We start from the raw sequence: 23,355 nt of genomic DNA, 5'->3' as shown, positions 1-23,355 counted from the left end.
ATAATACTTTAAAACCTTGATTAAGGTATAATTCGGGTACATTTGGCAGAAAAGTATGCTACATGTACTGGCAGCTCCAGGGGGGTACAATGGTACGGCCGTACCCCCCGTTGTTTAATGGGTAGCACTTGCAGAAAAGATTTCACACAGGTAAAACAGCGACAGCAAAAATGCAGGGGAAGCCAGGCCGGCTTGGTAGCTCAGTGGTAGAGCAATGGCATGGATTGCCAGAGACCTGGGTTCGAGTCCTGGTCGAGCCTGCATTTTTCTCTGAAAATCTACAAAACAAATTAACTGTATTATCTGGAACATGCATCACTTCAGATATTAACTTCTGCACATTATTTTTGAGATTTACTTTCACGTCACCGAAATTCCATTATTTGATCAACTTTTGATTATTTGCAGTAGTAATTTCAGAGGATTTAGTATTTGAATAATTAACAAACCAATCTTTACATTTACTCATATGTGAAGTACATCCTGAATCTAGTAACTAGTCATCATTATTAAACATTTTACTAGAATAAGCACTGTGGATAGTCAATAAGAATGAACTATTGTATTGCGAAAAACTTGGTCCTTGCTTCATAACTGTAGGTTTCTTCATCCGCTTCTTAGACTTCTGTACTTCTGTAGTTGAGGACATCTTGGCTTTATGTGGCCTTCCTTCTTGCAATGATGGCAAGTAAGCACAAATGGACCCTTCTTCTTATCTGAAGCTAAATATGGAGAATCCTTGGAAACATTTTCACTTCGTCGAAAATCACCCTGCATTAGTTCACAAAGTCACTTGTAAGTTTCGTCTGAGTTCCATCAATACCCATTACTAAAGGATTAAACTCTTCAGGCAATCCAATCAACATAATTTCGGCGATTTCTTCATCATTAATACTGCATCCCACGTCTGCTAACTCTTGTTGCAATGAGATGATTTGACCCAGGTACAAGTCCATTGAAGGAAAATCTTCATAACACACTCTTGCCAGTCTTCTTTTATTTGCTAAGTGCCTACTTATACCCTGGTTTTCGTAAGCTACCTTCACACTTTGCATATTTCTAGCATGTGGGTAACAAGAAGAATGTACGCACAAACAAATCTTGGCATATGCTTTCTGGTCTCGAACTGGATCCACTGTAGTAGTAGCTTCGATTCAGTCCCATAAACCACAATCGATCAGAGTTAATTTCATTAAGAACTTCCATGTGGTGTAATTCTTAACACCTTCCAGTTTTTCGATGTTAGGCTGTCCACCACTATTAATCACGATTGGAGTTGTCATTGTTCTTAGTGTATATAGTATGGAAATTTGTTTCAATTTTCTTGTCACAGTAATTTCAGTACAAGAAAAATCACACAGCACAAAATATCAATTCAAAACTTCACAAGCACTACATGCATTATCATATCATGTGATCAGTACATCACAAAAATTTACGATGAAATTTTCCACTGTGATAAAACAACTCCAAAGTACCTTGCAGCACAGTTTTTGAACACCTGGGCTGGGCCCATAACCTGTTAAAAATTTGAAACCATTAGTCAAACCTGATACTGCATATGCATAATGATTAATACGCCAACCTGAACATAAGAAGTTTTATTTCTCTTCTTAGAAGCCACACAGACACAATAAGATTGAACAAAAAAGAATTAAGTCACTTCACAGACTATCTCATTCTATGAAAAATTAACGTGGATATATTTGAGTATGACAATGTTTGGAAACAAAACATTTTAACAGTTACGGCCCCGGTGCCCACCCAGCGTCGAATAACATGGGTACCTGGGGGAAATCCTAGTAGGTAAAAACAGTCAGGGGTGGATGCTGATCACATCACCCCAACTCACGATTAGATCAAGAAAGTGTGGGGCATTACTCTCCACACCCTCTATACACCTTCATGGCATGGTGCTAAGCACAGGGGAACACTTTACTTTTTTTTTTTTTACCATACATACAGGGCTTGCTGTTGCACATCAAACTGAAATTGTATAGTATAATAGCTTGATATGCAAGGGTTATAATGCACCAATATATATATGTGTGTATCTTATGTTAAAATTACCAAACTTTATTATCACATACTTCTATTTGACATGTCCTATACTGCAGATGTACCTACTTGTACAAAATTGTGGGCCTTGGATGCAAATAAATCATATCATATCATTGATACCTCGTATCATGTACTGGGTTTTATTATAACAAATACAAAAAACAGTAACAATATAGAGATATTAATTATATTTTTAATTATTAAATATTAATAATTAAATGTTAATAGTTTTGTTAGAAGCATATAGAAATATGCCTGTATTATATGGGATCCTTTTTACTAGTGTTGTATATTCCGAAAAGATATTATGTTAATTATACTGTATTATTAAACATTAAAAAATTGTCATACAGGTACTACATATAAAATTGCTACAAAAAAATTAGTATGGTGGGGGTGCTGTTTTGCTTATCATACCACTTGTTCACGAATCCAGTGGCTACATAAATACATTAATTTTGTAGTGGCTATTTTGGCCTATTTTAGTTGTAAGTATTTATTTTGAAGATAACTGCCTTTTGAGTCCTTGAAGAAGAAAATGAAAGATTTTAACAAGCAAAATATATAAGAGGATAAGAAACTTGCATAAGCCATGGTGAACACGGAACTCACTAAGAGGATATGGAAGTTGCTATATGACATTTCCATTGGAGACAGAAGTGGCTAGTGCCATCTAACTGCTTGGACGAAAACTAATGGCTCCCAAATGATGAACAATTACTAGCATCTGGCAAGTTTAGCAATTTGTCCATGACCAAAGCTTAACTCATAAGATAATCATATGAATTCAATAGATTTACACCATAAAGTATATTTTTATTGCATTCTTTGTAGTACTGCTGTACATCGTGTATATTCAAGAACTTGGAACTTTTAAATAAAGCTGTTGTAAAGATTCTAGACTTTCATCATTGTGATGCATTTCACTACTCTACTCTGTTCTCAAAGTCCGTTATTGACTAACCTGTGGTAATGCACCGGAGACCAAGTACTGAGTTTTAAATATAAGTGCTTTTCAATTTAGCATATCTGTATTTTACTTTCTGAACCAGAATTTAGGTTCATTGTGAAGAATTTTAAAGCTTCTGTGATTACCCTTATGCTATCCTTGGCATGTTTAGGAATTCAGTGGTGATTGGTTTTGTGATTAAGCCCTGTGCTATGAAAGATGTATTTTGTCTTATGTCAAGCATAGTATAGAATAGGCTAGGAATTTTGTATTCATATTTAATGTAGACATCTCATTACAAAACTTTTACATGCCTCGTGGACTGAGTATCGTGAAAGATTATGCTAGCTTGCTTTTCTATCTTCTGTATATTGATTAAATATCATCCTCGAAGAACTCTAAAGCACACAGGTTGAGTTTGATCGCTCTAAGCAAAGGTAGAAACCTCTACATTTTTGTGTTTATGTGTGCAATTTAAATTGATGTAGAATGAAATGTAAGTGTAGTTGGAAAATATATCTCCCTTATATCCTACATATTAGGTTTGCCTGCATACGTGAATAGTTATTATTTTTTAAGGAAATCCTATACATATCTACAATATCTTAGAATAGTAAAAGATTTTTAATTAATGTCAGATAGGAAGAAGACAATGTGCAAGGTAAACGTTGACGAATCAAATAAAATAAAACATACAGTGAGTGTAAAAAGGTTTGGACACCATTAATGGTATGTGAACAGGGTACGCTCAGGGTTGTGCATGCAATTAAACGAGTGGAATGAAAACCACATTATTCTACCCATATGCTTGCTTATCTGATACAACAGGAAAATACAAAATATAAAAAAGAGTTCATCTATAAACAATAATAATGAAAATACCACATATTTAGAACACAAAAAGTCTTTGGACACTTGCCATCCTTGTCCATATTTTCTGCAAAAAACACAAGCATTTAATATTTTGTTGGATTTCCTTTGGCACAAATGACTGCCTGGAGCCTGTCTGGTACAGATTTAACCAGATCTACAGTAATCTGAGGTGGAATGGCATTCCATTATTCCTGCAATACTAATTTTAGGTCGGATTTGTTGGATATGTTTCTTTTTCTTATCTGTTTCTCTAAAACACTCCATAAATTTTCTATGGGGTTCAGATCTGGGGATTGAGGGGGGGAGTTGTTTTGGGGTGTTATATAACAGCCACAATTTTGTATTAAGGGCTGTATGCTTAGGATCGTTGTCCTGTTGAAACAAGTAATCATTACTCAAGTTCATTTGAGCCGCACTACCGCTCAAATTATTCTTCAATATATCAATGTACATGTACTGATCCATCATTTCCTTTATGAAATGCAACTTGCCGACCCTGGCAGCACGGTGGACCGCCACCGTGTTTGACAGTTGGGATAAGTTTCGCAGCTCCAACTCTGTATTTCTTTGCCGCCATACCATATGCCTACCATCCGACCCAAATAAGTTGCATTTGCTTTCATACGAAAAAATGACCTTGTTCCAGAAGTCTGCATCGTAATTGCAGTGGTATAGGGCAAATTCAAGGCCCTTCTTTCTGTTTATTGTACTAACCCAAAATTTCTTCCTTGCCATGTGTCCATGGTAGGCATTTCCTCACAAAGGAAACTTGCTTACCTTTGTTTTGAAGGCTTGGAGCCAACGTCGGAGCACTAGTTTTGGGATCCTTTTTGATAGTTCGCAAAATAAACCGTTCGTCTTGCACAGACAGCTCCGAGCCCAGAGGTTGAATGGGTCAGTGGTACGTGTATGGCAGTCCAGGTTTATTGATCGTGTTTCACAGAGGTCATTTTTAATGTTTTTTACTAAGTGTCCAAAGACTTTTTGTGCCCATAATTTGTGGCATTTTTGTTATAATTGTTCATGGATTGTTTATGTTTTTATATTTTTATTTCGTTGTTGTGCCAAGAAAGAAAGAATTTGAGGTAGAACCATTACACTTTTATCCCACTCACCTCATCATCCAGAACGCCAAGAGAATCCATTATTAACGTAACTACTGCATTGTCCAAACACTTTTTACACTCACTGTATGTAGTCAATGTTACAAATTCTTACAGGTTAACATTATGTGGCTATATTCTTCCTCTGTACTTGCATACAATATTTTTTCATTGTAACTCCACAGTACAATATTCCTTCTGTAGTAAATGTGCTGCATTATGGGTAGTTTGTTATTTTAATGCAAGGGGAACATATTCCGGTCCTATTATTGTTAATCTCATAGCATATCATGTGGATTGGAATCAATAAACTCCAATGTAAATAATAGAAAAATCCTGAAATCAATTACAATATTGAACCATCAAGTAAGATTTAAGATTTATAAGAATTAAAATGTTGTTTCTTGTCTTGAATTTTATGAAAACCAGATTAATAACCCAATATCATATACTCGTATATTTAGTAAATGTATAAGATATTAGAATATTTTCTAGGCATTTCCTTTGGACAATCCAAGACAAGAATCAACAATTTTAATTATTGTTTTTTTATTTATTACATTCCAATGAAAAAAGCTGATTTGCTTTTCAAGTATCAAGATCAAACATTGATATGCATATTACTCAATAGTTAATCACTGTTTGAGTACATTGTCTTCCCCCACCAATGGGTTCTGCTTGTACTAGGTATGCATAGTCTGTAGTTTATAAGGCCTTAGAAAAGTGTTCACACAAGTCAAGTCTGTGTCCCATCCTGTAATAGGTAATCCTTGATTTTAATATTTAATATCCACATATTGTGGTTGGATTTTGAGTTTATTTTCCTATTTTAACCATGTTGTTAAATTTTTAAAAAAAATCTATCTATATTCATTAATTTTAGTGCCTACTGATATTCATTCCAATTACAAACCCTAATCCTCCCTTATTCTCCTAATGACATTCTGGCCATAGATAGTGTATGTACATAATGTAGAACGCTGAAAGGTATCATATTGTAGTTATGACAAATTATAATGAAATATTTTGATAACACTCAGTCAATTAATTAGAATTATTTTTGTGTATAATTATGAAATATTTCTTTCAAGCATGGGAACTCTATTTGTAAAGAAATATATATAATAATTAGGCAAATTATTGTGTGGGCAAGCCCCACAGGACATATAAGTTGGCACCACTGAAGATACCAAAAGCAAGATTGAACATCCTGCAACCTTGCAGTCTTTCAGGAAGTTAAGGCAAGGTATTTCAATATGAAACTGATAAAAATTAAACTCTGGCCATGATTGTAAAGGATATTATTGTTTTATATTGGAAGGGAAAGGGGGATACTTTTGTTTCTAATGTACAAAGTAGTCACTTTAAAAAGATTTATAGTGACATAAAGAATCAAACAGATTCACACACATCCAAACCCCCACCCCATATCAAGGTATGTCATATTTCTTACCTTTACCACTGCTACTATCATAAGATAATGTCAAGGGTAAGTCCAATGCATTTGTTCTTGAATGACACTCAATAGATGCTTCATTGTTAATTATCAGTGATTTTTCATTTACTGGAACATAAAGCATATAAATCTGTATAATTGACTGCTATATAATTTTATAAAAGTATAAAAGTATTATTCATTATTACATTTAAACAGTCCTGACCCAAGGGAAATACTCTAAAAGTAAATATGAAAAATGTATTTACCAGATTTTTTAAATTTAAAAATGTGTTCAAGAATTTGTCTTGTACAGGGTAAAGATCATAAATCATGACAAAAATTTTAGAAATTCATTCCATTCACGAGATTATTACATTTGAATGACTTACATGTCAAATACGTTAAATATTATGATGGTGAAATACAAGCATATATTGCAAAAAGAAAATATAGGTAGATGGATGTATTTGCAAAACTACTAAAAGTCGTGTGACCATTAAATAAATAATTAATTTAAATTAAATATGATTGCCAATTTGAGATTGACACAAAGTCTAAGTTATTATATTTACTTACACATATTTGGTTCACATCCAATGGATATTACATGTATTAATATATCAGAATCCATCAAGCTTGACGATGCTCTTAACTGGACCTTTAGATCCCTTTGTTCTTTGTATCCTAAGTGGCCAAGAAATGTTTCTGTAGTCCTTTGATTGCCCTACATTAGTAGAGAAATACACAAATAGGTAAAATAAATAAGGTAAATAAAAGATATGGAAATAGAAACAACCAAGATGAAAATGATAGTATGCACCTTTGTTTTGTTGGTAGTTTTAATTTTCAGATCATGCTCGATCCTTCTTGATGGATATGAAATTAAATACTCAATATGAAATATGGAAATACTGGAAACAGGAAAAAAAGAAAATGAAAATTTAGTGATGGTCTATGACATGGAAATACTGGAAACAGGAAAAAAAGAAAATTTCCAGTATTTGCATGTCATAGACCATCACTAAACACACCTTTTGTTGCCTTCAAACATCAACAGTGTTGCCACTGTACCTCATAATGTTTTTAAAACACCCATTTGGACCGGTACGCCCTTACGAGGCATTTCAGGATTGGCTATACACGAAAACGATCGGTTTTCTTCTCTGAACTATAGATGGTGAAATAGTCCACCTACCCAAGGTGGAAATTGACGTCCAAATTTCCGTACGAATGTTTGACATGCAATTTTCCATGCTTTGTGGAAAAATAAATTTACACTTTCACTTACATTTGGCAACACTGCATGAATAACACTGCACCCCGTTTATTGTTTCTATGTTTAAAAATATCTACTTGGACAGGGCTAACATTTGGTGTATGACTTATGTATGTACAGGTTTCGGTTACAAAGTAACGCTACTCTTAATTCCCAGTTGCGCCGTTCGTGGGACACCCTGTATATTCATGGAGGGGGTTGCCAGTGAGGATAACAGACCAATCAGGTGCCATGTCTGCTACGTCCGCGCTGCTGGTCGACTATCGTTAGCCAAGCTGGGTCCAGTTCGAGCCCAGTGTCATGATTAAGATTCTCCTTTTCCCCATGAATGGCTATTGCTTCTTTTATGATGCGTTCTAGTAATTCCAGTGAATCTTGAAGTGGCAATTTGGTTAAAGAGTGACTAAGATGTCATCTGATGATGTTCTGATATGCTGCAGTGTCTTGGTGAATTCACATGATGTTCACATTTGCCTATCAGTGGTTGAAGCTGGGCTGTCAGGAATTTGTTATGTCTGTACGTTGGGCATCCAATTGTGCTGACGATCAATCTTAATGGCACTGCGGTCTTGTGCATTTTTGGCAGTCTGTACAGTCGTGGTGGTATTGTTCCGCCTGGTGTCAATTTGTCCTAAATGGGCTTCAGCAATGATGCTTTCTTCACAAGTACTCTGGTCTTTCTTTCAACTGCTGCTGTTGGATCTCAAGGAAGTTTCCTATATTTAGAGTCTGCTAGAAGTTCTGAAATTTTCTTGTTGTAGTCTGCGGTTTGGAGAATAACTGATGTGTTTCCTTTGTCTGCTGTCCTTGTTTTCTTTTAGTGCCCTGAGTGTGGATTTCTCTTCTGGTGAAATGTTAGGTCTACATGGAATGGTTCTTTTATTAACCTTCGAGCAGGCGCGGTTAATAATATTTTCACCAGAGGGCACGTGACGCATCATTCAAAATGAGCAAGGAAATTATAATGTAAATGTAAAATTTTTTGGGTCTACATTTATTTATATAATTTCTGAGGTTAATATAAATGAAACATTGAAATACAAGTTAGAATGGTGAAGATAAAACAGTATGTAACTTAATACATTTTTATATCACACCACGCTTTTCATCAGCAGGCTTGCAGCACAAACTTTACGACACGGTGTTCTGATATCAAATAAACAACAACTGAAAGAGTATAACATATGGATTAGTAACAATTACTGCTAATATGCAATACAAAAGACCTTGTTGAGGAATACATAAAAAGCATAGGTCGCCGAATTCAAAGGAAACACAAGAAAATTAAAGAACATTACTTTTGTTGTAAATTTTGTGCAGGCGCACCCGCTTGAAGGTTAAGGGCCACATATATTTCTATAGCAGTCTTGTCCGGAAGATCTTTTACAGTCTGCTTGATACTGCTGTCCCTTAGGGGAATACTTTTAGGTGCTGCAGTGAAGTTTAAACCTATTGAAATGATATATATTGTAGCTTCATCCAAAGTCCTATCTGTTAGGTTGACCACGGTCCGGTTGGTGTTCTGGTGGGCTGGGCTGGCTTAGCTGTTGGTAGGCTGGCTGCTTCTAGATGGCTGAATTTCCTTGTTTGTTTTGTGGTAGTATTGTTCATTTGTAGTTCCATGGGGGCTCTGGTGGTGGAGTCGATCCATTCCCAATCCATCAGAGATACAGTGGCGGTGAACCGATCATCCATATTTGTAATCACTTTGATGCTGCATCCTTTCAGATGATGTACTTTTGAAATTTTAACCAGCTTTCTAGAGAAGCACCATACACAATAAGATATTTAGTATTTTTAGAACTTTGCACTCTCAAAAAATGGCAATCAAGGCTTATTTTAAGTGAGTTTGCATTTACAAATCTGCTTTTCCCGAGTTCTTCACTATTTTTACTTGAAAATCTTGATTTCCTCAAAATTTCGGAGAGGGCTATAGCCCCATCAACCCGCCCCCCTGTGTACGCCAGTGCTCTTACCAATACTTATTGTAACACTATATCACCTCTTCTTTTATCTTCAGGTGAATACATTTATTTTTTGCTGGTAGTGGGGATTGTAATGTTCTCTCTAAACATGATGTTAGAATGAAGCAAAAGGTAATATCCAAATAATATGACATGCTAATGAAGAACCATTGTCACTAACATTCACAAAATTAACACAGCATTGATGACAGTGCATTTTGTTTAAATTTGAATTAATCTGACTGGGTGTAACTATCAACAGTATAGGATTCTAAAGAATATCTATATTTTTTTTATAAAAATAAAATGTCCAGTTTTTATTTACAGCAAGTATTTTTCTAATGTTCACATGAAAATGTATTACCATATTATCCTTATGGCTCTTGATTTGCCCCATGTTCACTTCTATACCTCCATTATAAAGTGCAATAACATCAATTTTTCTCTTGTTGTCTGTCGGATATCCAGGGAAAAAGTAGTTTATGGAAACACACAGCAGAGAAGATCGCCAAGTAAAGGTTGGGCTTTCAATCACTCCATTGAAGTTTCGCAAAAAGAAGAACCTTTTAGCTAGAATAAGAGATGAGAAAAATATGAAATGAAGTTCATTTTGTTACAACTCACACTTGGAATTAGCATATATAGCCACTGGTCTGCAACTTTGTAATATATTTTACAATCAGCATCCAACAAATATATTTCATTACTTTAAAGACTTAACAATAAGCTATATACCCCGGATAAGTCTCATGATGAAAGAGGAGCAATGGCTTTTATTTATATTTTTACTAAATAATTTATTTTTCATATCTATAGAATATCCACAGATGGGTTGATACCAATTTTTTTCTATATTGTTAAATTACAAATACTGATAAATTATAATGCATGAATGTGGTATGATTATTGAAAACATTTAGAATATATACAGGGTAAACAGAAACTATAGGGACAAAATTCAGGAGGTGATTCCTGACAGGAAAAGGAACAAAAAAGTTCATATCAACATATATCCGGAAACCCATATTTGCCAAGGTAGATGACACTGAAGAAAGACATCATCCTCTCATAACAACACTTACAGTGTGCTAATTTGTGTTGCAGATTGTGTGATTAGAGATACGTCGAAGAACCATGGTTCGTTATTCATACCAGGAACAAGCCGAGATGGTTTTCGTATATGGTCAAGTAGATGGAAATGGTCAAAAGGCCGCACAGATTTATCGAGCCACATACCCAGACAGACAACACCACTGGGGTCTTTCATACAGGTGAACATGGAGGGCAGCCGCTGCATGTGCATACACCAGATCTGGAGGAACATGTGCTACATGATATTGAGAACAACCCCAGTACAAGCTCCAGGCAAGTGGCTCGCCAGCATGGTGTAAGCCAAGCGACGGTGTTGTGTATCCTACATGAAAACCACTACTATTCCTATCACCTGCAACGTGTGCATGGATTATCACCAGTGGATTTTCCTCCAAGGGAATGATTTTGTCGCTGGTTTTTGCAAAAAGCCACCAACATATTGGGTTTTCTGTCATCAGTCCTCTTCACCGATGAAGCAAACTTTGGTAGAGATGGCATCGTCAACCTACACAATCGTCATCTCTGGGCTACAGCCTATCCTCGAGGAATGGTTGAATCATCTAATCAGTCATCAGCAATGGTTCAGCATCAATGTTTGGGCAGGGATTATTGGCGACCACCTACTTGGACCATTTGTTCTTCCACAATGCCTTAACGGACAGATGTATCTGGAATTCCTGCAGAACACTCTGCCTCTTTTGCTTCTGAATGTGCCTTTGGCAATACGACAGGTAATGTGGCAGATGCATGATGGAGCTCCAGCCCACTTTCACATTATTCTTTGTCATCACCTCAACATTCCCAGAAGATGGATCGGATGAGGAGGCCTTGTGGCATGGCCTGCTCGATCACCAGACAGTTTAACCCTCTTGATTTTTTCTTGTGGGACCATCTGAAAAGTGTTGTGTATGCTGAGCCAGTTCCTCATGTGCAGACCCTTGAAGAGCATGTCTTTGTAGCCTGTGATGCTATTCGGGTACAGGCTGGAACATTCGAAAAAGTGAGGCAATCCATGATGCGAAGTGTGGACGCTTGCATTGCATCCCATGGAGGTCACTTTGAACACCTGTTGTAACATGGATGAAAGTTATGCCATGTAATGTGTACCGGTACTAATTGCTTTATTGCAGGCTCACCGTCCATTTATGGACATATGTTGATATGAACTTTTTTGTTTCTTTACCTGTCAGGAATCACCTCCTAAAGTTTGTCCTTATAGTTTCTGTTCACCCTGTATAACAGAAACAATAATGTTAGCTAAAATTGTTAATTCTAGTTTTAAGTTACAGGCAGATATTAAAATTAATTGCAATTGGCTAATTTTTCAAGTTTCATCATCATTATTGTTATTATTATTATTATTATTATTATTATTATTATTATTATTATTGATATCATGAAAGGTTTGTACCCAAACACTCCTCCCTCTCAGAATACCCTTGCTGGAATGTGCTACTTCATATCTTCAAGAAGACACTGAGAGATGGCAGACGGTTCAATTGTAGTGAGTTGTACATGAAATGATTCATTTCAAAAATGGAAAAAAAAAATTGGATAAATGGAAGGAAGGCCACAAGGGCTAAATAACAAGCAAAAGAAGAAAGAGGAAACACTCACCAGACAGAAACATTTCAAATGTTCATGGCAGCGTGCAAATTACAAGCAAAAATATCTACACTTTTGACATAAACCTCAGGTGGCAATATTTCTGAATTGTCGTTTTTTTGTCTAGTCTCATGCATTTTTTTCCACCTGAAGATGCGATTAATATGCTTATTAATCTTAATAATTTTCACAAAACAAAACCCAAAAATATCCACAATATAGTGATAAATTACAATTGCCACTTATTGTAGAACATTTCTACTTGATAAAGAGTTCAAAACATTACTCTTTTTCTTAGAGTATTTAATATGCAATTTCTATTGCAACTACTGGTAATTCTCATCATATGAATCTACATTATCGGTTGTTCATGATGAATTGAAATTTTTTTACTTGTCCTCTTTCTTTTGTTCAAAAACCTACTTTTAGTGAACTACTACAAAAATCTTCATTTTTCAGGAAAACAGTAATTTCCTTGACATTTCCATAACTATTCCAGGTTTTTCAGACTGGTAGACACCCTGAAATTCCATGAACTTTTTGAATCATTGGGGGATGGTATATATGAGTGGTTCAGGAGTAAAACTTAATAACCCAAAAAAGTATGAATCCTAGAACAAAGCATGTGTAAGTTCATTCATTATATTGTGGTTTATGGATTAACCTGATGTTCCTGTGTGCTTCTGACCATCAGCGGCTACTAAAGGAACTTCAATCAATATTGTACAACAACTTTAGGCTGTGCAGAAACTGAATCCGATGTTAATTTAATTTTGAACAGTGTGCACATTATCAAGTTTTACTCCCGAGCCACTCATATCATTCCACTAGGCTAAAATTTTACAACCAATAATGGAATTCCACATCACCCCTCTTACAAATTTCCCTCTTGAAGTTGTTGAAAAATATGTATAATATAGTTGTTTCTACACCTATAATATTTAGGAGCATAATAATGAAGACTTGATGTAGTCTATACTAAATTTATGTTTTACTATCGAATAACGAGACATCATTGAAATATCTAATTTCATGCACACTACTCTGTATATCACATTAATACATGTGTTGAAACTGAAAACACATGAAAAATTTATTAACAACTTAGTAAAATGTGTGTTTTTATTTTACAAATAAACCTTCTTACCAGTAGTGTTTGTATCATGTTCTTCCAAAATTTCATCAATATTTTTGAACCTGACAATTGTTGTGATATCGTAAGCATCTGAAACATAAAAATTAAATATTTAAATATATTATATTTTGCGAACTTCCAATTAGGTTGATAATGCACATAATGGACATCACATTTATTATGCACGCACACACACACACACACACACACACACACACACACTAACACACACACACACACACACACACACACACATGCACACACACATACATACATAAACATGTATACCTATTTGAATTAGAGCTGAGCTCATATACTTTGAGATAGTTTCTGTCCTTTAGTTCCTACTGCTGACATTGAGTGCCACAGAAAAGAGAATGAAGCAAAATGTCATCCAGCAATTAAGGTATAGAGAAGCACACAGCATCATTGTTGTTGACCAAGACATTATCATGATACTATATGCCCAGTGCACCAGAGGGTACTGTCAGAAATATGACCTGAAATGTCAGTGGCTTCTCTTCAGTGATACAGATATTAATGAACCAGCATGTCATTAATTTACATTTGTAGCTTTTGTTTTGGCTATGCTGGTAAGAAGACCAACCATTCGTATGTTGCACAGATTTCATCAGTATCAGATGAAAACCCTAACAGATATGAAGTTGTGAATATGGATAGATAAGACGTGCATGAAATGGTGTACCTTTGTTTAGACAGGGAAGACCATGGTTGCACTGAAGTAGATGATATAACACGTCTTGTCCAAAACCTAGTATTGTATGTTTTTGGATAACGTGCTTGTTATATTTTTGACACTCCAGTAAATGAATCGCAGGACTAGGCAAACAATCCTGTCAAAGTAGTTTCCAAATATGTAGCTCTTGTTCCCAGTTACTTCTTGACCCTTTCTCACCTGATACTAAATATTTTTGTCATATGTCATGGTATTACTCAGAAGACCAATACTGTATTACATTTTGATCATTAGAAGGAGTTTTTAGCTGAGTTGCATTATATTATTTTGATAACAAAAGGACAATTAATTATTTGGACAAATCATAATCCCATCACACTATTTTGTAAATAATTTAGTAACATAATACAAATTCAAATTTTAGTTGCCTTGACTCTTGGCATGATGAGCTTGTATTGAACTACGAGTATTTCTCTTAATATTTCAGACAAAATGTCATAATTCACAGAAAATTGAAATGTTAGCATGCACCTGTTAAGAAGGTTTCCATTAAGGTAATTCCGTTACATAGATTATAGACACAATATTTATTAATACTAATATACATGTTGTGGAAATTTGCAGATTCATTACATTGAGTCAATACATGTAGCATGAGAAATAACATAATGTGTGTTATATATAAGTATATGGGGGAAATAAGTAGTTACATCAACAGACAGTAGCATCCTTGCACCTTGAAAGGGCGAACCATCATGACCTGATTTGGTACATAAGTGTAAAATATGTAAGATTTGATGGGTCCTTTTTCTAAAAATAATTGTCACATGTAAAATTCCCCCAAACAAATAAGCCCCAATGGAATTTACAATTGATTTAAACAAACTTGAAAAAATTGAGATCACATTTCTTACCTTCACAAAATGTAGTTCCACAAACTAAGAGAAGAATTAAACAATAATTTTGCATTATGTTGAACCTAAAATAAAAAGAAAATTTACATAGCTATTAATGCTTCAAGAAGTAATGTTTCCTATTTGCTTTTGATTAATATGTTTATTTTAAGTTAGATTTATAAAATATACTTACTTGCATTGCAAATACTCTCACAAATTATTTTTCATACTAATATTAAGAATAGTGGTTCCTTGTGGAATAAAAAACTGGTTGCACAAACAGCCTGTTGAGGACCAAAGCTTGCCAGGCTTTTGAATGAGTGATCCCAAGTAGCAGTAGCCAAAAGTGGTTGGCCAAATGTAAAAACATACCATTGGAGTATGGTAATTTTGGCTGTGGTGCCAATGTAAGGACAACAGGTGTTTTTACATTGGGCCAACATACTGGTAACTAAATTAGAGATTTGTTTATATTGTGATACATATATAATTTATTGTGAAGAAAATTTAAACCTTAGTGTAAGTTATTCCCCCTAAATATAAAAATGTATACTACACTTTCTCGTTCAAATTGTATCACTGTTTTCAACGTCCTATGAAGTGGTAGCAAACTACACCTTCTTGAGACTTTACTTAGTTTCACACATTTAAGGTGAATTAGTGTGCACATAGCAGTGTTTATTTTATATTTGAAGATACTGAACCACCTTCACAAAAATACCAAATTCAAAATTAGCAGATTGAAGTTAGTTTTGTGTTATTCTAGCATTTGTTATCACCTCAAAATGGCCGAGATTGAGAATATGTGGGGCCCTACCCCCACATTCCCTAAATGTGCCTTCATGGCACGATCTGTATGCATGGAGAACTTTACCATTTTACCTTTACTTTCTCCTGTTAAGACCACACTTAAGAGGATGCTGTAATTTCTAGACAGCAGCAGCAAAAGGATTAATTATCTAGGGGTGCAGAATGAAATTTAGATGGCGTGATGTTGAAAATAAAGGAAACATAAAACATGCACATGTTTTAGCCACTAAATAAATCAAATATCAATCAACTTTTAGTAGATATACATGATAATGTACCAATGAAACTGAAGAATATGAGCTACTTGCTTGATTTTTACTTGATTTTAACACAACAATGGAATGTTTGGAAATTTAAAATGAACAGCTTGTTCATATATATGGATAACCAGAGGATTTTTTCAAGGGAGAGGCAAGCAAACTAGGCATACTTCACCCTTAATAGTGTTGCTTTCTCTCTCTCTGTTAAAAAAAAAGCCTTCAATTTAAAGTTATGTTCCTGCAACACTCTTATAATTATTAACATAACATAAATTGCACAGAAGGTGCTACTTTTTTTCATTGAATTATGTTGGCAAACACTCTATTCTCTCTATTCTCTTTAAAAATGTGATGTTTGTGGTAGTTAACTTTATTTTAGCCTCACAAGTCCAAATGTTGGGATACATTGCATATTGCAATATTGTGTAGCTGTTCCGAAATCTTGTAGTGAAATATGATTCGGTTCCTGATACCCTATTTCATCTATTCTGCAATTGAAGTGTTAATATCTGTGTATTTTACATTTGGGATGTATACCAGGTGTGCCGGTTAATAATCCGTAATTGATCTGAAAGAAAACAAGTGTATGTGGGGAGAAAGGTAACAAATGTTTTATTCAAAGTATGCACCATTGCTAGCTATACATTGTGCCCATCTGTCCGTCAAATTGTGGATTCCCTTGCAGAAAAAATCGTTCACATTTTGAGGTGATCCAGTCAGCAAGCCATTGTTCAACATCTTCGTAATTGTTGAAGTGTTGCTGGGAAAGTGAGTGAGACATATGAAAACAAGTGGTAGTCCAAAGGGGCTAAGTCTGGTGAGTATGGCGGGTGGGGCAAGAATTCCCAGCCAAGTGCAGAAATGGTGTCTCTGACGCCTTTCGCTGTGTGTGATGAGGTATTGTCGTGCTGCAAAATCACTTTTCCATGTCTTGTCACCTAATCTGGGCACTTTTCGATCAATGCATGGTTCAAATTGATGAGTTGTTTATGGTAGCGAATGGCATTCATTGTTTCACCTGGTTTCAGAAGTTCATGGTACACCACACCCTTCTGATACCACCAAATGCACAGCATTGTCTTCCTTCCAAAGCGCGGTTTTGCGGTCGATGTTGAAGGTTGTCCTGGGTCAACCCATGGCTTTTTGCATTTTGGGTTCTCGAAGTAGATCCATTTTTCGTCCCCAGTCACTATCTGATGCAAGAAAGACTTCCTTTCATGCCGAGAAAGGAACACTACACACACTGTTTTTCGCTTTTCCATTTGTCTGTTGTTCAGATGATGTGGGACCCATTTTCCTGCCTTCTGGATCTTTCCCATGGCATGATTTGGTTTGAGTTGCTGTTTTAAGTCCACTTTATGCACAGTAAGGCTAACCAGGACTGGACCTACAGTTTAAACTGGGATCCGAACCACTTGTGCCTCCACCGGGCATTGAACCCGGGACCCCTTGATTACAAGGCAATGATGCTACCACTGCACCATGGGGGAGGCCCCCTTCCCATGGCATGAAGACGATCAGATATGGTGTGACGACCAACATTTAACTTCTCTCTCAGTTGTTGTTGTGTTTGCGTATCATCTTTGTCCAAGAGTGCTTGCAATTCGGCATCTTGGAATTTTTTCAGCTGGCCCAGGCAATCTTTTTCTTTCAAGTCGAAATCACCACTTTTGAATCGTCGAAACCAACCCACACACGCATCTTGCGTTAGGAGATTGTCACCGTACATTTCCACAAGGATACAATGGCTTTTACTTGCACTTTTCTTTTGATTGAACAAGAAAAGCATGCTCCTTATTCGGTTTGAAGGTCAACATGTTTCCCACACAAACCCAATATCATGATCACTCGCACTCGGTTGCACATCCACGGCATTTTGACAGAAAAACTAAATATGCTGACCAAGGCAGTAATTTTTTTTTTTTTTTTTTAATAAAATAAATTACTGCCTTGGTCAGCATATTTAGTTTTTCATATCATGGAAGCAAGGCTTAATGGTGTTATAACATTTGACAGGTACTGTCCTGGCAACACACTGACATAACAGTAGAGACTGTGCACCAACCCTTGCTTCCAGCGCCATCCAGCGACGAAATTAAGAATTATTAACCGGCACACCTGGTACTCTATGATACTACACCATTACAAAACTTTGGGTGTATCTGGGCATGATATATTGGTGTGGAGGTTTTCAGGAGTCACAAACATGACCATTCACAGGCTTTCTTCCTCTCTATAGTACATGGTTCAAGTGTAAATCTCCAAATATTGTGTGCAAGAAACAACCATGGAAGGTTGTCAAAGTATACAAAAAAAAAATATATATATATATATTAATCAATATTACAATTTATGGTTGTCATGTATGTGACAGTGGTCAGATTTGAGACCTGAGACAGGTATGTGACACTGTTATTATGATTTGATTAGTGAATTGTATTTTTTATTTAACAGTGGCAGTGACAATAGTGAATACAGACTATTAACAGGTATTAGTGATAGTGTTTTTATACCGTTTGGACAGATATGCATGATGAGATGACTATCGAAATATGGCATTAGATTGAACTGATTGAATGAATTCTTGCTTTAAATCCACTTTCCACACAGATAGGCTAATTGGGACTCGACCTTCAGTTTAAAGTGGAATCCGAACCACTGTGCAATGTGCCTGAACCCCTTTGTTATATAGCAGATTGCATTAGAAAGCATGTTCAAATTACTACCTTACAGTGCATAAGCTTTGCTCCAAGCAGAGAGTCTTGATGTAAGTATTGAGTATTCAAAGTTTTCTCCTTAAAATTACACCTAATGACCAATAGAAAAGAATTCAAGCTGCAGCCTTCCAATTTGACATACAAAAAAGCAATACTATTGATTTTGCCATGATTTATTCATGTGAATGACAATCTGAAATACATTCAGCGTGCTTTGGAGTATACAGTGTGTGACCTTATTCACTGCTGCTCTTTTTTAAGACTGGCAAAATACACAGTGCTATCTTATTGTTAGTCACACAAAATATGAATCAAACCAAGCAATTTCTGTCTGCCTTCTTTTTGAAACTCATTGACGTTCTCAGGTTTCAAGATAATAAATCAAAACTGATAATCTGGAGTGATGCATCATTGAGTAAATTTAAAACAAGTTCATCTCTTACCTTGTCTACATGATATCCAGATCACAAGAACGATTTTCAGGTTTTGAATTAAAGTATTCAGCAACTTCCCATTAGAAAGGAGTTGTTGATGGTATTTGTGGCAGTGTAAGTCTCGAGTATATGAAGGAGTCATTACACAAACAGCTGCAGTTACTGCAAAAGTAGTTCCAAATATGAGTATAATTTCAGTGTTGCTAAAAGGTATGGAATCTTAGTAAAGAAGCCCCAGGAATTAACAAGGAATCTGTCATCAGATTCTGTTCCAGGGATCATGTTAGTCCATTTAGCAGTGAAATCATTGAACAACCCGATACAAGAGATGTACTGTATTAGTGGCGTCTATGATGCTGAATTCAAGTGCAAGGCTCATTACATCAGCAGATCCATTAGGCCCATCAGTGAGAGAATTCAGCAGCACCTATCAAATGCAAAAACTGCCCAACCCACCACCGGAGTTGCCAAGCATATCAAATTTCACAGCCATAAAATCGAGAAAGTACATGTCAAATACAAAGCACACACTCTGATAGACACAAAAACTAAAGAAGCACATGCCATCATGCACTACAACCATGAACTGAACATAGATAGTGGTCAGGCACACCACGCCTAGCTTCCGTTACTGCAGCAATTAACACCGGTGAACAGCAGACGACATATACGCAGACATACAGGCGACAGTAGCACACCTAGTGGCGATTTAGGAAAAAACAACAGAAACATGCCAAGCAACAACACAACAAATTCCAACGAGGATGGTGGCTACCAAAATTAATAGAAAATAATGTAAAACAGCTTCGCGGAAAACGTGAGTACCTTAATTATCTATTACTGCGTTTATCATTCCCATAGTATGAATAACTTCATAGATATCAAGAAAATGGCATAGGCATCATACAACTGGATGATATATTTTAAAGATTGCCTACTCTCATCATTAACAATCGTGGAATTATGATATTTCCATTCTCAGTATAAGTAAATTTATATAAAGAGTTTGCCAGGTAACCAAAACACTTTTACCTTCTCACTCTTCTCATACAATGTCACAAACCTGATCGCCTGTCACATACATGACTGCACAATTTGACTACATTAAAAAAAAACTGTAAATAGAAATCTGTTAATTTTGCTAAGTGATATTTATTTGTTAGTCCTTTAGTTTTTTGTAAAGAATTTCAAAATGCATGTTGTTTTGTTAGATAATATTAGCAACGGAAGGATGTATTTGTAATTTTTCTAACAGGCTAAAACAATAATCTTTAGTTATCTGACTATTTTGTATATTCGATATTGTAATGTTTTTTCAAAAAGTTTGGTGAGTACCGAAATTAATACGATGGGGCAATACGATTGTGCGTTGTTGCGAGGTTTGGATGGTTTGAGGATAGGAATTACGATATGATTGTTCCAGGTTGTGGGGATGATACCAGTATACGGTATACGTGTATTTCGTTGTAAATTTTTACAATGAGGTGGATACCTTCGTCCGGCAAGTGGCGAAGTACGTCATATGTAATGCCGTCATATCCGGGTGCGGTATTGTTGAAGGAGTTCAAGGTATTTCTGATTTATAATGCTGTTACCGCAGGAAAATCATCTGTGAATATGGCGTTTAATTTTTCGCTGTGTTTGTATCCCTAGTAGAGGGTGTAAGGGTGTAAGGAAGATATGAAGTCGTTTTCCCAGGTTCGGTCTAGCGTTTTCACCTAACTTTGGGTGGGTTTACGAATGGAACTAAATTTGTGCCAGATGGAGCTTATGCTATCGCTGCGATCTAATGTGTTGCAAAAGGTTTGCCATGCTGCTCTATTCGCATGAAGATAAGTTTTTCTTTGCTTTCGGTTGTAGGCGTTTTAGTTCAATCAAGTTTTCTCGGATGTTGCGTCGTTCATATTTTCGGAGTAGTTGTCTCTTTCTGATTTTAAAAGTTTCGCAATCTCGCGTCCACCAACTTATGGATGGATATCTGGCCGGGATGCTAAAGCGGGTACGAGTCGCCCTGTGGTCCATAGCAACCGTGATCATTTCGATGAGATTGGAGTAAGCTGAGTTTATATTTCGGAATGATGTAATTTACATATGTATATCCGTATAAACGTGGCCTTGAACGCATCGCAGTTAATGGAAGCTTTATTCCATCGCCTGACTTGAGGTGGCTCTCGGGTATCCAAGCTTGGGTGTCGGAGATTGTGATGACGTCTGATTAATAGAATGGGGGTTTGATCGCTTCCTCTTAAGTCTTCTCTTTATACCACGCGAACTGAGTAAATATTTCCGGAGACGTTAGCGTCAGATCTATGCAAGAGGGATTATTTCCCTCTAGAGGGTAGTGGGTGGGGGTTCCATCGTTCCATGTGTCTATTACGTTACCTAATTGGTCGTTATGTGGGTCTCCCCACGTTGGGTGGTGACCGTTAAAGTCACCTAGAAGGGCTATAGGTCCGGGAACGTGTTGTCTCAGTTCTTGAAGATATCTTAAGCCTATGCGTTGGTAGTTGGTTTTGGAAGGGATGTATATCGATATAACTGTGAATGTTTGTATAAATATGGAATCCGCGAATAGCAACTATTTCTGCTTGAAAATCTTGTCTTAATCTTGTGTCATTCGGTATCGGGACTTCTGAGTGTTGTATTGTTTCGTGTAGAAATATTACCGTTCCCCTATTGGTTGTTGGTGTACATGGGCGTCCGGAAGGGGGGGGGGCAAGGGGGGACCGTGAACCCCCCTGGAAAATGAAAGTCAACCAAAAAATATGTATTTCACACATATAATTTCATTCTAGCCACAATAATATGTGTTAATTATTGCATGAACACCATAAATTCAAATTTAAGCAATGTTTTTTTAGGGTACAACACTATTTTTGGGGAAAATTTGCCTTCGTTTGCCCCCCGCCCCTGGAAAAAAATACCTTCCTTGCCCCTTCCTGGAAAAAATCCATGTCCATGTTGGTGTACCGTATAAGTTATAATGCGCGATACAATATTGTCTCGCACTGCACTACTCTTTCAACTAATGCGATCGCTAATGTTGATCCTATCGCTTCGAAGTCGTGCTCACGAATCCGCACTCGCCAGACACTGGAGGAATTTTAAATTTTCGCGGTTGCGAGCCACATCTTCATATGTAGAAGAGGGTTGCCAGGTCCAGATCGAAGTTGTAGACAGTAGTGTAATTGGGGCGGTTCAACGCAGTACTTTGTAGGTATCTCTTTTTTTTATCAATTGAATATCAGTTTTTGACATATTTTGACAATTTTTTGTCGATGTTTTAGCGTTCAGCGATGTTTTAGTACAAATTTTCACTGCACCATTTTTTTTCCCACTCGTACTTAGTAGGTATATCACGATCTTACGTGATACAACTTAACCTATCTTTTTTTTCTTAAGATTTTTTTAATTTTTTTACGATCCTAAGTGATATAACTTAACCTATCATTTTTTTTATATATTTACGCATCGAACTAACCTACAAGGGACTCTGTTTGTTTTAATATTTCAGTATTTTAAGGTTTTCACTAATTTTATGTAACCTAAAATGTGTTGGATGTTGATTTTTTTTTTTTAGTATGTGGCAATTTTTTTTATCAATTTTTAAAACTGCTCCGTCACCCTCTCGTTCTTCACGTCGTACGCGAAAGACTTCTCTGCAATCAGGATGACGCTGCACAGAGTATCGGCAGGCAGCGCGTCGTGGAACTCGCAGACGACCTTGATGTTGGTGCGATCGTTGACCACCACCTGCTTCCTTTTTGTGGTATTGATGACGAACATGGGTCTGTGGGTTTTGAATTCGCTGGGCGCGTAGTACATGTCCACGTTTCCCTCTGTTACCCTTTTGTAAGAGGTGTAAGCTTCGTAAAGTTTGAGGTAATCGTCTTTGGTCATGTCGAGGTTGTAATTCTCGCGCGGGAACACTTCGTTCCTGCCGTTCTTGAGATAAACGTTCTTGATCTTGCAGTCGTCGAACTTGCTGGAATCTTTTTCCTGATTCTTATCGCGCCCGGTCTGAAAGAGCACTACGACGAAATCT

At 36.3% G+C, this 23,355-nt stretch overlaps 1 protein-coding gene across 1 annotated transcript in view; it reads right to left on the bottom strand.

The window, feature by feature from the left end:
- LOC145979602 (uncharacterized) overlaps nt 1–23,355 on the bottom strand; it is a 31,842-nt gene that overhangs the window by 7,777 nt on the left and 710 nt on the right. The window contains exons 2-6 of the mRNA XM_083112568.1: nt 15,108–15,172; nt 13,509–13,586; nt 10,029–10,234; nt 7,001–7,148; nt 6,440–6,550 (exon numbers count right to left, since the gene is read on the bottom strand). Of these exons, the coding sequence (XP_082968694.1) occupies nt 6,440–6,550; nt 7,001–7,148; nt 10,029–10,234; nt 13,509–13,586; nt 15,108–15,162 (598 nt within the window). The 5' untranslated portion in view covers nt 15,163–15,172. The remainder of the gene's footprint in view (nt 1–6,439; nt 6,551–7,000; nt 7,149–10,028; nt 10,235–13,508; nt 13,587–15,107; nt 15,173–23,355) is intronic.

The sequence above is a fragment of the Lepisma saccharinum genome, chromosome 26, assembly GCF_977018435.1.
Source record: "Lepisma saccharinum chromosome 26, izLepSacc3.1, whole genome shotgun sequence".
NCBI lineage: Eukaryota > Metazoa > Arthropoda > Insecta > Zygentoma > Lepismatidae > Lepisma > Lepisma saccharinum.
This window is presented reverse-complemented; position numbering and strand designations above follow the sequence as displayed.